Here is a 14514-nt window from a genome sequence, read left to right as displayed (position 1 = left end):
AGATCACCTCTGGTGTTTGTTTTTGGTACGTCAGTCTGTATGCGGCTTCTGAATGGGGGCTCCAGGCAGAGGTCTGTGCCTCGCCATTTCAAGGTATCGGGTGCTGGGTCCACACGGCTGCTCGCAGCCTCAGGGCTTCTGCTTGGGGAGGAGCTGGGGATGAAAACGACATTTTCTAAGTCACATTTAACATTGAAAACCAACTCTAGCCCGCCAAATTGGGGCCAAATTTGTAATTCCTTACCGTGTTCCCCGTGGTAAAGTGCAAAGCAGACCAGCGACGGTAATGAGTTTCACGTCCCGCCCCCGCATAAGGTACCCGTGGCTGACGCTGCGCGAGCTGGTGCCAGCCAGCCGTTGGCCGGCCGCTCTCCTTCCGAGGCACAGACCCAGACCTAGCGGGCGCCCGCAGGCGGGGAGAAGCCCAGGGTGCTGCCCGGCCAGGACCTGCGCTGCCCGGGCCGGTCCGTGCGGGCCCTGGTAGCGGGGCGGGCTGCCGTGGGGAGGAAGCAAGGTTTCGGGAGCAGGGTTTGCTCTGCCTCCGTGTGTGAGGCCCTTGTGATTGCCCCGGACACGGTGCCCGAGCTGCCCACGCGGGGTCTGCCTCCTGCACGTGATGTGGTAGCCACGTGGCCCTCCTGCCGGACAGAATGAAAGCGTCAGCGCTTCTTTAGTTAAAATAAAATCCAAGTGTTATCTGATGGAGTGGACCGCCCCGGTGCCGGACGGACCTCTTTCCCAGGTAACTTCAGGGCTGCCGGTGACGGCCACCAGATCCCAGTGGTCTGCGGTGTGGCCCTGTGTCAGCGCTCCGGGCTTGTGGGCAGTGCGCACTCCCTCGCTCTTCCTGATTTTCGGGTCTGTTCTGGAGCCTTCCCCGGGGCTCTGGTGCCGCCCTGCCCGGCACCCCTCGTTCTGAAGGAGAAGCGTGTCTCCGTGTCGCGGTTCCCCGGCCTCCGTGGACGCGGTGCGCGCGGAGCCCAGGCCCGGGACTCTCGAGGGAAAACCTGGTAAAATGTCAGGGCGTCTGACTGACCTCCCCGTTGTAATTGTCACATACAGATCTTGGGACGGGTCTGCAAAAAAAACCAACACTGTTTCGTGAGCTGGAGGTGAGCCCGAGCCCGTGACCGCTTACCTGGAGCGGGCTCATTCCGTGGCGGGTATTTTACACGCACGGCTCAGGGTTTTCTCTGATGCCGGAGGGTGGGATGTGACGAGGAACTGATCTTTAGAACGACAGCGTGTGTTATTTGGGAGGTTTTAGTGCAATTAAATTGATTCTGTGTGGAATCCTTTATGGCAAAATCAAACCGCTCCTCATATTATTTTTGACTGGGTTGTCATAGAAACAGAACAAAAAGAAACGGGGTTTTTTGGTCCAGGTTTCTGCTCACCATACGTCTCCCTGAAACAGTAATTTCACTGAATGAACAAACACTAAAACAAGACTCCAAAACCCATCATCACGGGACCCCCCTCGGGGGGCCTTGGCCCCCAGCGCGCGAGGGTCTCGTCGAGTGGCGAGCTGTCGCTGCCCGCGGGCCTGGCTGCCGTGTGCGGCCCGCGTCGCTGCACAGACAGAGCGAGCGTCTCTCCAGGCACACAGAGAGGAAGAATAACATATTTTAACAGGTGGTTTTGCATCCGGAGAATCTCATAGACTTAGATCGTCCCACCCGAATCCCCACGAGAGGTTCTGGATTGAGCTGCCACGGCCTGTCCTCGGTTCGCACTGAGGGGCCGGACGGCCGTTGTAGACGGGAGACGCTTCCAGGCTCTAGTTTCGTGGCGCTCTGGCTTCTTCCCATTGCCAGCACTCAGGACACGCAGAAACAACTCGCTTGGATTTCACTGCTTTTTTTACGTTTTTCTGATAGAGATGTCAGTGAGCTGAAAATTGCTGAGGGAGGGAGGATGCACAAAGGCCAGAGGAAGGCCGAGAAGCCGCAGGCCTGAGTCAGCCGTAAATCACCTGGTCCGATCTGGGGTCGGGGAGGATCGGGGCTGCTGACCGTGGGCACCCGCAGCACATACTCTGGCCGCGGGAGTGTTGCACGCTGGTTAAGTTCAGCATCGGTGTGACAGGTGTCCCGGACGGGGGAGCAGAGTCTGACTCCACCTCGGAGTCTGATCCGGTTCCACGTCGGGAGAGGGGTAAGGCCGGGGGAGGGGGGCCCAGAAGGACAGATGGGGTGCTGGCCAGACAGACAGCAGAGCAAAACGCTTTGTCTTCCTCTGCCCAGGTCCCGGTCCCGGTCCCCTCGGAGAAGAGCGCACTCTCCTGAGAGACGGAGGGAAGAGAGGAGCGTCCCCACCGCCTACCGGATGAGTAACAGTCCGGGCGTCAGCCGGAAGCGGACCCGGTCCAGGTGGGGGTCTGTGAGCTCACAGAGTGTGTGCAGGAAGTGTGCAGAGGGGGCCCATGCTCGGAGGCGGCCCGGGGACACCCGGCAGCTGTCCCTCGGACACTGAGCCCTTCCGGTGTTCTCCTTGCTCCGGGACTCCGAGCACAGGCGGCTCCGTCGTGCCGGGTTCCGGTGGCTGCTGGCACGCCCTGCACCGGCCCCCACGTGTAGCCGCTGCGGGCCCCACACGCACCCTGCTGACAGGGAAGGGACTGTGCGGACACTGGACAAGGGAAGTGAGGGAATGCCTGCTGCCGCCCAGGTGGCAGGTGGCCGTGGGCCGGTGCTCCTGAGCGTCGACCCCTCAGCCACCACGCCTGGCCCCGGGGCCTCTGTCCCCACCAGCCAGCGTCCCCAGCTGCCCCTCCTGGGGAGGGACTCCAAGGCCCCACACGGAAAGCCCCTGCGTCCCTTGAAGGGCACGCCCAGGCCATCTGTGCCTCCCGTCCAGCCGGGGTGCTGCCCGCTGACCGCTTTGCGTCACTCAGCCTCTTTGTTTCCGTCCTCCCTGGAAGGGAGCGGCCTCACTGGCGTGTCCCTGTGTGGGAGTCTGCAGCCCCGGCTCCGCCAGCTGGGCGGGGAGCAGCACGCCCGACACGGAGGGGCCCAGAGGGGGCGGGGCAGGTTCCCTAACTGCTGCCGCGGGGGTGTGAGTCCAGACACGCGGGGTCCCGGAACCTCCCCGACCGCAGAGCCGAGTGGCAGGTGTCGAGAGCCCGGCGGTCACCTGCTCCCGCCCTTCTTGACGGCACCTGCAGCGGCCGCGGGTCCGAAACGACGTTTCTACCGGAAACCTGTCCCTGCCACGTGGCGGGTTACGTGACCGCTCCGTTCCCTGGTGAGACGTGATCTCTTGCCCTTCAGGCGGCAGCCAGCCGAGGAGCTGCAGGGCTCGCGGGGTTCGGCAGGCGGGCTCGGGCACGCCCGCTCTGTGCGCTTGCGGCTGCCGCTTCGTCCCGCCGGGAGCACCGGGGCGGCGTGGCGACGGTGGGAGGGCATTTTCGCGGGTGCTCCCTGAACGCACGGAATCCATCGTCCCCCTTGGGGGACGTAAAGGGCAAATAGAGGGTCTCAGGTTAATTCCTCGTAACAAAAGATCTCTCCTGGCAGGTGCTTTCTTGCTCTGCCCTCAAATTAACCTTCACGTTAAATGAGCGATCTCGGGAGAAGGCGCTGGTTTTATCCAGAATCCTGAGACCTCGTGTGCTCACTGCAGCTTTAATGAGTCGTACAGAACAAGTGAGGCTCAGCGCCCGGGCCCGACCCCAGGGGGTGGGAAGCCGTGCCTCGGGCCCCGCAGAGGGCAAGATGTGCCCCGTGCCCCGGACGTGTCAGCGCCACAGCTGGACGGCGTCCCCTCCAGCCTGTGCGCAGAGCAGCTGCGGGGCCGCTGCTGTGCATGGTGGCAGGTGGCTGATTCCCCACCGAGCCGGGGCTGCCTGAATCCCGTCCGGTCAGCCAGGCCCAGGGGGCGGTGCCGCCCCCACAGCTGAAGGGTGGCGGCTACAAGCTGATCGCTGAGTGCCGCTTTCACTGACTCCTGGCTTTAAAATTTTAATTAAATTTTCAATAGGCAGTCTTTTTTTTTTTTTAACTTTATATATTTTTGAGAGGGAGAGAGAGAATCCCAAGCAGGCTCCACACTGTCAGCGCAGAGCCTGATGTGGGGCTCAAACTCAAACTGTGAGATCATGACCTGAGTTGAAACCGAGAGTTGGACGCTTAACTGACTGAGCCACCGAGGCGTCCCGGTTTTTTAATAGATAGTCTTAAACTTCCTCCTTAAAAACCAAACAGCGGGGGCACCTGGGTGGCTCCATTGGTTGAGCATCTGACTCTTGATCTCTGCTCAGGTCATGATCTCCTGGTTTGTGAATTTGAGCCCCATGCAATGACAGGGAGGAGTCTGCTTGGGATTCTCTCTCTTTCCTCTCTCTGTTCCTCTGTCTCAAAACAAATTTTATTAAAAAAAAAAAAAAGAAAGTACAATGAATATCCATATGCATGTAACTGCCAGCTCGATTCAGCAGGGCCCACGTTTTTCTTTTTCTTTTTTTTTTTTTTTTACGGTTTTTATTTTTTCTATTTTTTATTTTATTTTATTTTCAATATATGAAGTTTATTGTCAAATTGGTTTCCATACAACACCCAGTGCTCATCCCAAAAGGTGCCCTCCCCTCCCTCCCACCCCCCATCAACCCTCAGTTTGTTCTCAGTTTTTAACAGTCTCTTATGCTTTGGCTCTCTCCCACTCTAACCTCTTTTTTTTTTTTTTTTCTTCCCCTCCCCCATGGGTTTCTGTTACGTTTCTCAGGATCCACATAAGAGTGAAACCATATGGTATCTGTCTTTCTCTGTATGGCTTATTTCACTTAGCATCACACTCTTCAGTTCCATCCATGTTGCTACAAAGGGCCATATTTCGTTCTTTCTCATTGCCACGTAGTACTCCATTGTGTATATAAACCACAATTTCTTTATCCATTCATCAGTTGATGGACATTTAGGCTCTTTCCATAATTTGGCTATTGTTGAGAGTGCTGCTATAAACATTGGGGTACAAGTGCCCCTATGCATCAGCACTCCTGTATCCCTTGGGTAAATTCCTAGCAGTGCTACTGCTGGGTCATAGGGTAGGTCTATTTTTAATTTTTTGAGGAACCTCCACACTGTTTTCCAGAGCGGCTACACCAGTTTGCATTCCCACCAACAGTGCAAGAGGGTTCCCGTTTCTCCACATCCTCGCCAGCATCTATAGTCTTCTGATTTGTTCATTTTAGCCACTCTGACCAGTGTGAGGTGGTATCTCAGAGTGGCTTTGAGTTGTATTTCCCTGATGAGGAGTGACGTTGAGCATCTTTTCATGTGCCTGTTGGCCATCTGGATGTCTTCTTTAGAGAAGTGTCTATTCGTGTTTTCTGCCCATTTCTTCACTGGGTTATTTGTTTTTCGGGTGTGGAGTTTGGTGAGCTCTTTATAGATTTTGGATACTAGCCCTTTGTCCGACATGTCATTTGCAAATATCTTTTCCCATTCCGTTGGTTGCCTTTTAGTTTTGTTGGTTGTTTCCTTTGCTGTGCAGAAGCTTTTTATAGGGCCCACGTTTTTCTGTGTGGCTGTTCCCCTCCCGCCTCCCCCCTCCTTTGCGTGTATTCTGTGACAACTCCAGGGCCAACCGTACTGTGGAGGGTTGGACTTGTCTTACTGTGTCCTCGTGGCGGGGTCCGTGGTGAACATTTTGGCAAGAGCGCTACACAGGTGGTATGGGACTTCCGTGCGCATCACACCCCGCTGTCACATCCCCAGTGATGGCTGTCGGATGGCTTGGTCGAGGCTGCGTGCCCCACGCAGGGGGTCGTGAGTGGGTAAGGTGGCGGGCCCCTGCAGGCGACCTGGCGGTGGCAGTGTGACAGCACAGACGTCCCACTGATAGCCACTCTCCTCTCACTGGCCTCGGCATCCCCGGTGCGGAGTTGGTTCTGACCTCGGTGATGGCAAAACGCTGGCTTTCAGATTCCGTCTTTCCTTCTCTAAAGAAGGCACACACACCCTTAGTTTCGGTGCCACTGTGGTCTTTGGGGCTCGGGGTTTGCTTTTCCGTCTGTTGTGCACTAATCCGTTGCCAGGACTAATGGCCGGTGACACCATCTCACATTTGGCCCCGCGGTTCTCCAAGCACTTTGTTGCTTTTTGGCACACGGTACTCCGGGCTTAGCTGGTGCTTTCCCTGCCCCAGCACCGGGGTCGGCTGTTCGTCCGAGGAACCCCGGTTCCTGTTACTGAGTGTTTGGACGTTAGGATACGGTTGCGTTGAATTTTTTGAAGAGTACAAATCATGGGAGTATTTGGCCACGTTGTATCACAGAGCTTCTCAGCAGGACGCCCAGTGTTTTGTTACAGCAAATAGTCCGTGATTCGTCGATTTGTCAGGGGTTTTGCCGTTGAACTCCTCGTGCTCAGCACACCCGTGGGTGTCGAGTGGGGGGAGTGGCCCGCCGTTACAGGCTCCAGTGCACCAAGCGTCACCGGTCCACGGCAGACTTTGGCATCGAAGGGTGCGTGTCTTCATTCCCTGGAGCAGCCACCGGAAAGAAAAAGGAGCTAAAACCCAACAGAGGACATAAAACAGGACCTTCAAAAATGACTTGACTGAAAAGAAAGCAGGAAGTGGGCGAGGGCAGGAAAACTGCACGTGGACGGCGGAAACGGGAGGGTCATCGGGTCAGCGTCGCCCTCACGGATGCAGGGCGACTGGACACCAGCTACGAGGCAGAAGCCTTAGGCTCTGCTGGAGACAACGCCTCGTGCTAGGCCGCTGACAGGGGCGCCTTCGGTGTGCACGTAGGTCGGTCACCGAGAGACGGGGAGAGGCACCTGCCGGTCCGGCTGCTGGGGCACACGCCTCTTGATCTCGGGGTGGCGAGCCCCTCGTGGGGTGTAGAGATGTCTTGATGGGGACAGGTGCACGTGCGGCGCTGTGAGCAGAAGGGCCCCGCGGCCGCGCTGACGGCAGGTGCCAGAGGAGCGCCAGGCTCGTGAGGACGTGGCTTCCAACGTGGGCGCTGAGACTGAGCGGAAGCAGAAGCTGAGGCACCCGGGGGCCAAGTAGACAACAGCGTGGATCTAGAAACTGTAAACGGTCACCCGACTGGCTCGTGCAGTGTGCTGTTAGTCCTTGAAGACTCCGACGGCAGAGTGTGTCGTGTGTTTCCTCAGCACGTGGCAGCAAGTGTGGAACTCTTTACAAAGATACGTGGAGGGCGCCTGGGTGGCTCAGTCAGTTAAGCGTCTGACTCTTGATTTTGGCTCGGGTCATGCACTTGTGGTTCTTGGGATCAAGCCCCGTGTTGGGCTCTGTGCTGATGGTGTGGAGCCTGCTAGGGATTCATTCTCTCTCTCTCTCTCTCTCTCTCTCTCTCTCTGTCTCTCTCTCTCTCTGTCTCTCTCTCTCTCTGTCTCCCTGCCCCTGCCCCTCTCCCCACTCGCACACACATGCTCTCAAAATAAACTTAAAAATCTGGAAGATCCCCAAGTATTGGGAAGTTAACACCTTTCTAAATTACCCATAGGTCAAAGACAAAATCACAAGAGAAGGTAGGAAATGTTTTAAAACGAAGGCAGTGAACGTGCAGCCACATCTTTAACGTGCAGGTGTGCGTAGAAGGAAGTCAGTAGCGTTAAATGTTTGTGTCAGAAAAGAAGGAAGGTCTAAAAATAACGATCTAATGTTTTCTAGAAACTAGAAAGCACTAGTTTAGCTAGTGCTAAAAAAGAAAGCACTAGAAAAAGAACGAATTAAACCTAAAGGAGGTGGAAGCAAGGAAGCGATAAAGGGGAGATCAGAAATCAAGAAAATGAAAACTAATAATTTTCAAATTCGTGTGGAACTGTGAAGAGCCTGGATAGCCCAAGCGGGTCCTGAGAAGGAGAAGCAAAGCGGGAGGCCTCAGTCCCAGATGCCAAGTCCCATGAGAGCAGCAGTGATCCAAGCAGAACAGACCAGAAAACCCGGAAATGGACCCACAGTTACAGGGTCAACTCACCTTCAACAAAGCCGGAGAGAGTATCCAGTGGGAAAAAGACGTCTCTTCTGCAAGCGGGGTTGAAGAAAAGGGACAGCAACACGCACAATGAACCCGGACTGCGTTCTTACACTGTGCACGAAAATAAACTCAGAACGTATGGAAGGGGCGCCCGGGGGGGCTCAGTCTGTTAAGCATCTGGCTCTTGATTTCGGCTCAGGTCATGATCTCACGATGGAGCCCCACGTCAGGCTCTGCACTGACAGTGTGGAGCCTGCTAGGGATTGTCTCTCTCCCTACCTCTCTCCCTCCCTCCCTCCTTCCCTCTCTCTCCCCCTTCCTCCCTCCCTCCCTCCCTCCCTCCCTCTCTCTCCCTCTTTCTCTCCACCCCCCCTCTTTCTCTCACTCAAAATAAATTTTAAAAAATGGATGAAAGACATAAATGTGAGACAGGAAGGTATAAAAATCCTAGAAGAGAGGGGCGCCTGGGTGGCTCAGTCAGTTGAGTGTCCGGCTTTGGCTCAGGTCATGATCTCATAGCTCATGAGTTCAAGCCCCAAGTCGGGCTCTGTGCTGACAGCTCAGAGCCTGGAGCCTGCTTCTGCTTCTGTGTCTCCCTCTCTCTCTGCCCCTAACCCACTCGCATTCTGTGTCTGTCTCTCTCAAAAATAAATAAACATTAAAAAAATTTTTTGTTTAAATCCTAGAGGAGAGAATAGATAGAAAACCTCATTGACATCAAGTACAGCCATTTCTTTCTAGACACGTCTCCGGAGGCAAGGGAAACAAAAGCACAAATGAACTACTGGGACCTCATCGATATAAAAAGCTTCTGCACGGCGAAGGAAACAATCAGCAAAACTAAAAGGCAGCCTATGGAATGGGGGAAGATATTTGCAAACGACATAGCGAATAAAGGGTTAGTATCCAAAATCTACAAGGCACTTACCAAACTCAATTCCCCCAAAAACAAATAATCCAATTTAAAAATGGGCAGAAGACACGAACAGACGTTTCTCCAAAGAAGACATGTGGGTGGCCAGCAGACACAAGAAAAGATGTTGGGGCGCCTGGGGAGCTCAGTCAGAGTGTCCGACCCTGCTCGGGTCATGATCTCACGGTTTGTGAGACTGAGCCCTGTGTCGGACTCCTTGCTGGGTGTGGAGCCTGCTTGGGATTCTCTGTCTCTTTCTCTCTCAAAGGAGAAGAAAAAGCAAAACCCACTAATTCAGAGAGATACGTGCACCCTCTGCTCGTAGCAGCAGCAGCAGCAGCAGCAGCAGCCAGGCTGTGGCAGGAGCCCACGTGTCCATCCGTCGGTGAACGAGTAACGTGTGTGCACACAATGGGGTGTCACTCTTCTACGAGAGTAAAATCTTGCCGTTCGCTCGGATGTCCCTCGTGTGGGATGTACAAAACGAGGCAAGTGGGCAGACACACAGACCCTGAATACAGAGAACAGACCAATGGTGGCCGGCCGAGCGGGAGGGGGACAGGCTTCAGGTCGTGGGAGGAGGAGGAGGCGTAGGGAGTACAGCCCGTGGCGGCTCTGTCGGTGACCGACAGCGGCTGCCGTCGTGAGCACCGCGTCACGTGGGTCCCGTCACCGCGGCCTGGAGCCGATGTAGCTGTGCCATCTGTACTTTGGTTTTGTTAAGGAAGAGGCAGGGGGAGAAACGGGGAAAGAGACTGGGGGCAAAACCGAAGAGATGGTTCTTTGACAATGATCAGGAAATTGGTAAAGCTTTAGATTGATCAAGAGTGAAAACCTACGGACAATAAAAGAATAATGAGGAAACATATATTTTTCTAGTTGACTTGACAACGTAGATGAAATGGACAAATTTCTTGAAACATCCAAGCGGCCACCATGACAGCAAAAAGAAATAGAAAATCTAAGTAATTCTGCCAAAGAATTTATTTGTAATTTAAAACCACAGAACTCCAGGCCCAGACGGCTTTCATCATTAAATTCTAACAAACGTTCAGGGAAGAAGAGATATGCCAGTTTAGAGACGGTCTTGGCAACACGGAACGTTTTGCTCACCTCGTGAGGCACCACGGCCGTGGCTCCTGAAGAGGCGTGTGTGTGGTGTATGTGGGCAGGGTCGCATATGCGCAGGGCGAGGGAGGGTGAATGGGGACAGGGACATGTGTGGCAAGGGTGTGTGTGGACAGGGGCGCGGGTGGTAGGCGACATCATTCGCATCTCTTCTCCCCACTGATGGACCCAGTGCGCCCCGTCAGAACTCCACGGACATCTCGCAGGGACTGGCGAGCGACCAGATGCCCGGTCCGTGCGGAAACAGGGGACCCGGAGCGGCCACCACAGTCTCTCAAAAGGACAGGGTTGGAGGGCGTCTGCTGCCCTTTCCAGACCCGCCAGGAGGCCTCCAAGGAAAACCGGGAGCCATAGCCTTACAACGACAGGGGAGCCACGGCAGCCCGTGAGGAGAGGAGAGGCAGCCTGTGCCGGCCCTGAGCACGCGGAGGCCCCCGGAGGCAGGGAGCGGTGAACGTGACCTCCCTGGGGTTAAAAACCTCACTCTCAAGTCGGGGCTGAGGGCGCAAAGAGGCACCCACAGGCCAGGAGACACTCGCACAGCGCCACCCCCGACGAAGGGGGCAGGTGACGTGAAGGACGTTCCATAAACGCAGGCTGAAGCCGCTGCCCCTGGCGTGGCCGCTGCGTGTGGCCCTCCGGACGCTCGCTCGCCATAGACACCTGCCCACGAGAGCAGCTCCACTTGTGATCGCCCAGAGTGGCAACGGCCCGGGTGAGCGTCCACGGGAGAGAGCGGCGGCGTGGCAGTGGGCCCTGCACGGTGCTGCGGCAGCGGCCAGAACAACAGCCAGTCTGTGGGCGGCACGGATTGGGCAGGGGCCCCCGGACTCGGAAGAGCCACGCTGTGATTCCACTGGTGTGTGTTTTCATCGAGGGGATGTAGATCAGAGCAGGGGTCCCCTCTGTGGGAAAGGGGGGACCGGGACAGGGAAAGGGGGCCCGGTGACTGGAGGCAGCAGGGAGGGAACTTTCTAGAACGGTGGCTCCTGATGCCAAGAGGAGTCTGTGCGTCATGACGCCCACACCTTGCGGAACGCCGCCGGCAGCGCTAAGACCGTCGTGTGTCTCTGGATGAAAAGCGCACCTCACGTTTTCTAAAAAGAAGGGATTCGGTCATTCCTCAAGCAGGTGCTCTGGCAGTTTCGTCCGCGACATCACGCTGTTGTCAGACTGAGCCTGACTCACGGGCAGGGATCGCCAGCCTGCCTCTCGTCGGCCCCTGAGCGCGGCCACGGAAACCGATCCGACTGGGGGCTTAAACCATCGTGGGCGACTGCCACATGCTGCCACGTAGGTCATCATCTCTGCTGCTTCCTCTGAGGTCCTAGCGCACGCGTGCGGCCGTAAACACCGCACACAACTTCTGCAAGTTCAGAAAATAGGCGTGCTGGGTGGCTTCGTGTGTGCCTGTCCAGTTGTGGACACCCTCGTCCTTGCTGCCGCGCGAGGCCACCTGCCCGAGGCCCTGACCCACCGGGGACCCCGCCTCCGCAGCCAAGCGTGAGTCACTGCACCTCTGGCTTTTTGCGACGACAGCACCGTGGGGGCCAGGCGGGTGGGCGCATGGGCGGGCCGTGAGGCATCCCCAGGTGGGCAAGGGCCCACGAGCCGCTCTGTGCCCCAGAGCACAGACCTGGGACACCTTACACAGTGAGGACAACGCAGGTTCCACGTTTCCTGAGATCCCTTCATCCGTGAGGCCCAGATGGGCACATGTGACAGTGACCACGCTTTCCATACACGGTTCTCAAGCACGTTCTCCACCACCCGCCAGCCACCCGTCGCTCACGTGTGGCCGGGCAGAGTTTCCAAACAGCCAGCGACCCCCCTTTCTGGAGGAACCAAAGGCAAGAGAGCAGGGACGCTCGGTGCCTGTCCAGACCACAGGCTGCTCTGACCTCCCGCACGTGCTCTCTTCCTCAATGTGTTTTGGGGAGTGGGCGGGAGGCCGGTGGGGGCTGGGGGGGCGGGTGGGGAACAGGACAGTTCGGAGGGGTGGTGGGGACAGGGATGGGCTCTGCCGTCACAGGAAGCTCAGGGCAGAGAGAAGGAGCGCTTTTGTGCGCGCGGTACCCGGCTTAGAGAATCCCCCGTTTCTTGCTAGAAGTTCTCCAGTCGGCGTGACTGGATAAGCAGCGTGAGCGGCACCGGGTCGCTCTCCGTGGGTGTCCTACGTGCCGAGTGCTGGCCTCTGGACACGGGGTGGGGACAGACCGCCTCCGGACAGGGTGGCCTGCGTTCCCTCCTGGGTGGCCTTTGCTGCATCTGTCTGTCGGGAGTCAAACAGAATGCTCAGCGCTTCGAAAAGGAGTTCGCCCGTGTGGACAGGTCCCTTGGAAAACACTCGAAACTCCTCCAGAGCCCCGGGTGTCTTTGTCTGAACCTGCTTTCCCTACAGGAGCCCCCACGAGAAGAAGAAGAAGAGGCACTCGCGGTCACGGACCGAGTCCAAGGCCGGGTCCCAGTCGGCGTCCCCGAGCAAGCAGTCCGCACGCCGGCACACGGCCCACTCGGCCAGCATCTCTCCCGTGGAGAGTCGGGGCTCCAGCCTGGAGCGCTCCAGGTAACCCCACGGACCCCTGCCCGTCGCCCGGACGGCGAGCGGGAGGCGGGCGCGGGAAGCGGTCAGAGCTGGGGCCAGGCCTCGGGAGCACCCGTCCGGGAGTCCCTGAGCGGCCTGCTCCTCCGTGGCTCTCCCCGACGTCACAGACGAGAGTGGGCGTGGGGCGGGCGGGCCACCTTCCTCCGATGTGGAGGACGTCCCACGGTCAGCTCCGCTGGGAAAGCCTGTCTTCGCGTGAGGGCAGCCGTTCTGAAGCCGCCCGACAACGGTGCCCTTGTTCTCACCGGCACCCACTGGGGAGCCCAGCGTGATCGGTGGGGCAGCTGGGCACGGGGGCCCGCGGTGTCCCGGCCCCAAAGGCCACCTGTCGCACCACTCGCTCCAAGCCCCAGAAGTCGGGGGGGGAACCGTCACTCCCGACGGAACAGGCCAGGTGATCTCAGAGGTTGTGGCTGTCACGTGGGTGGCCCCGTCGGCAGCACGGGCGTGGGTGTCCCTGTGGCCGTGGCCGTCGGGAGGCGTTTGCCAGACCTGCCAGCTGCCCGTGCACCCAGCGCCTGGGGAGGGGTCTCTCAGGAGGAGGGTCGCAGGCCCTACGCCGCGGGCCCACAGCCCCCGGGCGGTCACTCAGAACCAAGACGGGAAGGAGCGCTGGCCCGGCCGCCGCCGGCTGTGTGGGAGGTGGCGTCACGCCCCAGCGGCCCCAGCGTGGACCGGCCTTCCGGCGCTCCCGTCCGGCCCTGCCGTTCGCTGCGTGCGCCTCACGGAACGTGCGTGGAAAATGTTTCCTGAGTTAGCTTGCACTTCGTAGAATATTTCAAACGTCTGTAGCCTGAGGCCTAAAAGCAAAGTGTATATTTATGACGATGACGTGTCTTTTAAAGACACTGGTAGCGAATACGGTAAAATGCTTAATTTTGAAGCCTCTGACCTTTCTCTGTGTTCGCATTAGGGGCGTTTCTCAGGAAAAAGACGGCCAGATCTCCTCAGCAATTGTTTCCTCCGTGCAGAGCAAAATAACTCAGGTAAGGGCCGCCGGCTCCCTCCCTCCCTCCCCCTCCCCGTCCCGAGGGGCCCCTGACCCCGCGGCCCTCGGGGAGCCCACTCAAGTCGGCCTCCCAGCCCCGCACGGCAAGCCATCCAGACCCCTGTGTGTCTCCCCGTGCAGGACCTCATGGCCAAAGTGAGGGCGATGCTGGCGGCTTCGAAGAACATGCAGACCAGCGCCTCCTGAGGCCCGGGCTGCGGAGAGCCAGCGAGCGCACAGACCCGTCCGCACGCCGTCCGTGCTCCCCCGGGACGCCCCGGGCCGTCGGCGGTTTTTGTAAATTAATTTTTGATGACATTTTCAGTTTAAGATTTTTGACCAGCAGTCTCTTACCTGTATATTTGTAAATAATATCATGTTTCTGTGAAAATGTATTATCAAATAAAATGGGAGGAAAACACCTTTTCTAGCTAGCGACTGTGGGGCGGTTTCTTCCTTGTTTAGCCTGTGAGTTTGTTTTTACCCTTTGCCACCAGGCTCCCGGTGGGTGGTTCGCGTTGCGGCCCTCGTCTGCGTCCCCGCCCGGGCCCCCCCTTGGCCCGGCCCCTGGGGACCTCTCGACGGTCGACTGGCGTCAGCCTCGGGGATGAGACACGGACCTGCTGCCCTGCCTGGGGTCGCAGGCCAGGTCACACGAGAGAGGCCGTTCCTGGGCCGGGCTTGACTCGCCACACCGAAAGGACTCGCCGCCCGGCCGAGGTCCGAGCTTCAGAGCGGTGCTGCCGTCGCCCTGCCACGGGAATGTTCTGCTCTGCGCGTGCTCTGCCCGCCCTGCCCACGGCCCGGGCCCGGCCGGACGGAGAAGTGGAACTTGTCGGTTTTCCTTCTTCCGAAGTGGGCTCCTTCCCGGCAGCTGCTGCACCAGACGGTGGGGAAGACCTGGCGCGGGGCGGGGGGGGGCGGCTGTG

The 14514-nt window shown here is 57.9% G+C and overlaps 1 protein-coding gene across 2 annotated transcripts in view; it reads left to right on the top strand.

Moving 5' to 3' along the window:
- Positions 1-14019, top strand: part of SFSWAP (splicing factor SWAP) — a 69502-nt gene extending 55483 nt beyond the window's left edge. For both annotated transcript variants that reach the window (XM_053901874.1, XM_053901875.1), the window contains 4 exons: positions 2247-2372; positions 12394-12558; positions 13511-13583; positions 13727-14019. In XM_053901874.1, coding sequence (XP_053757849.1) covers positions 2247-2372; positions 12394-12558; positions 13511-13583; positions 13727-13792 — 430 coding nt within the window. In that variant the 3' untranslated portion in view covers positions 13793-14019. The remainder of the gene's footprint in view (positions 1-2246; positions 2373-12393; positions 12559-13510; positions 13584-13726) is intronic.
- The last annotated feature ends 495 nt before the right edge of the window (positions 14020-14514 follow it).

This window comes from Panthera pardus, unplaced genomic scaffold, assembly GCF_024362965.1.
Source record: "Panthera pardus isolate Hobbes unplaced genomic scaffold, ASM2436296v1 HiC_scaffold_14, whole genome shotgun sequence".
NCBI classification, from domain to species: domain Eukaryota; kingdom Metazoa; phylum Chordata; class Mammalia; order Carnivora; family Felidae; genus Panthera; species Panthera pardus.
The sequence above is the reverse complement of the archived record's forward strand: the minus strand, read 5'-3'. Positions and strand labels throughout refer to the sequence as shown.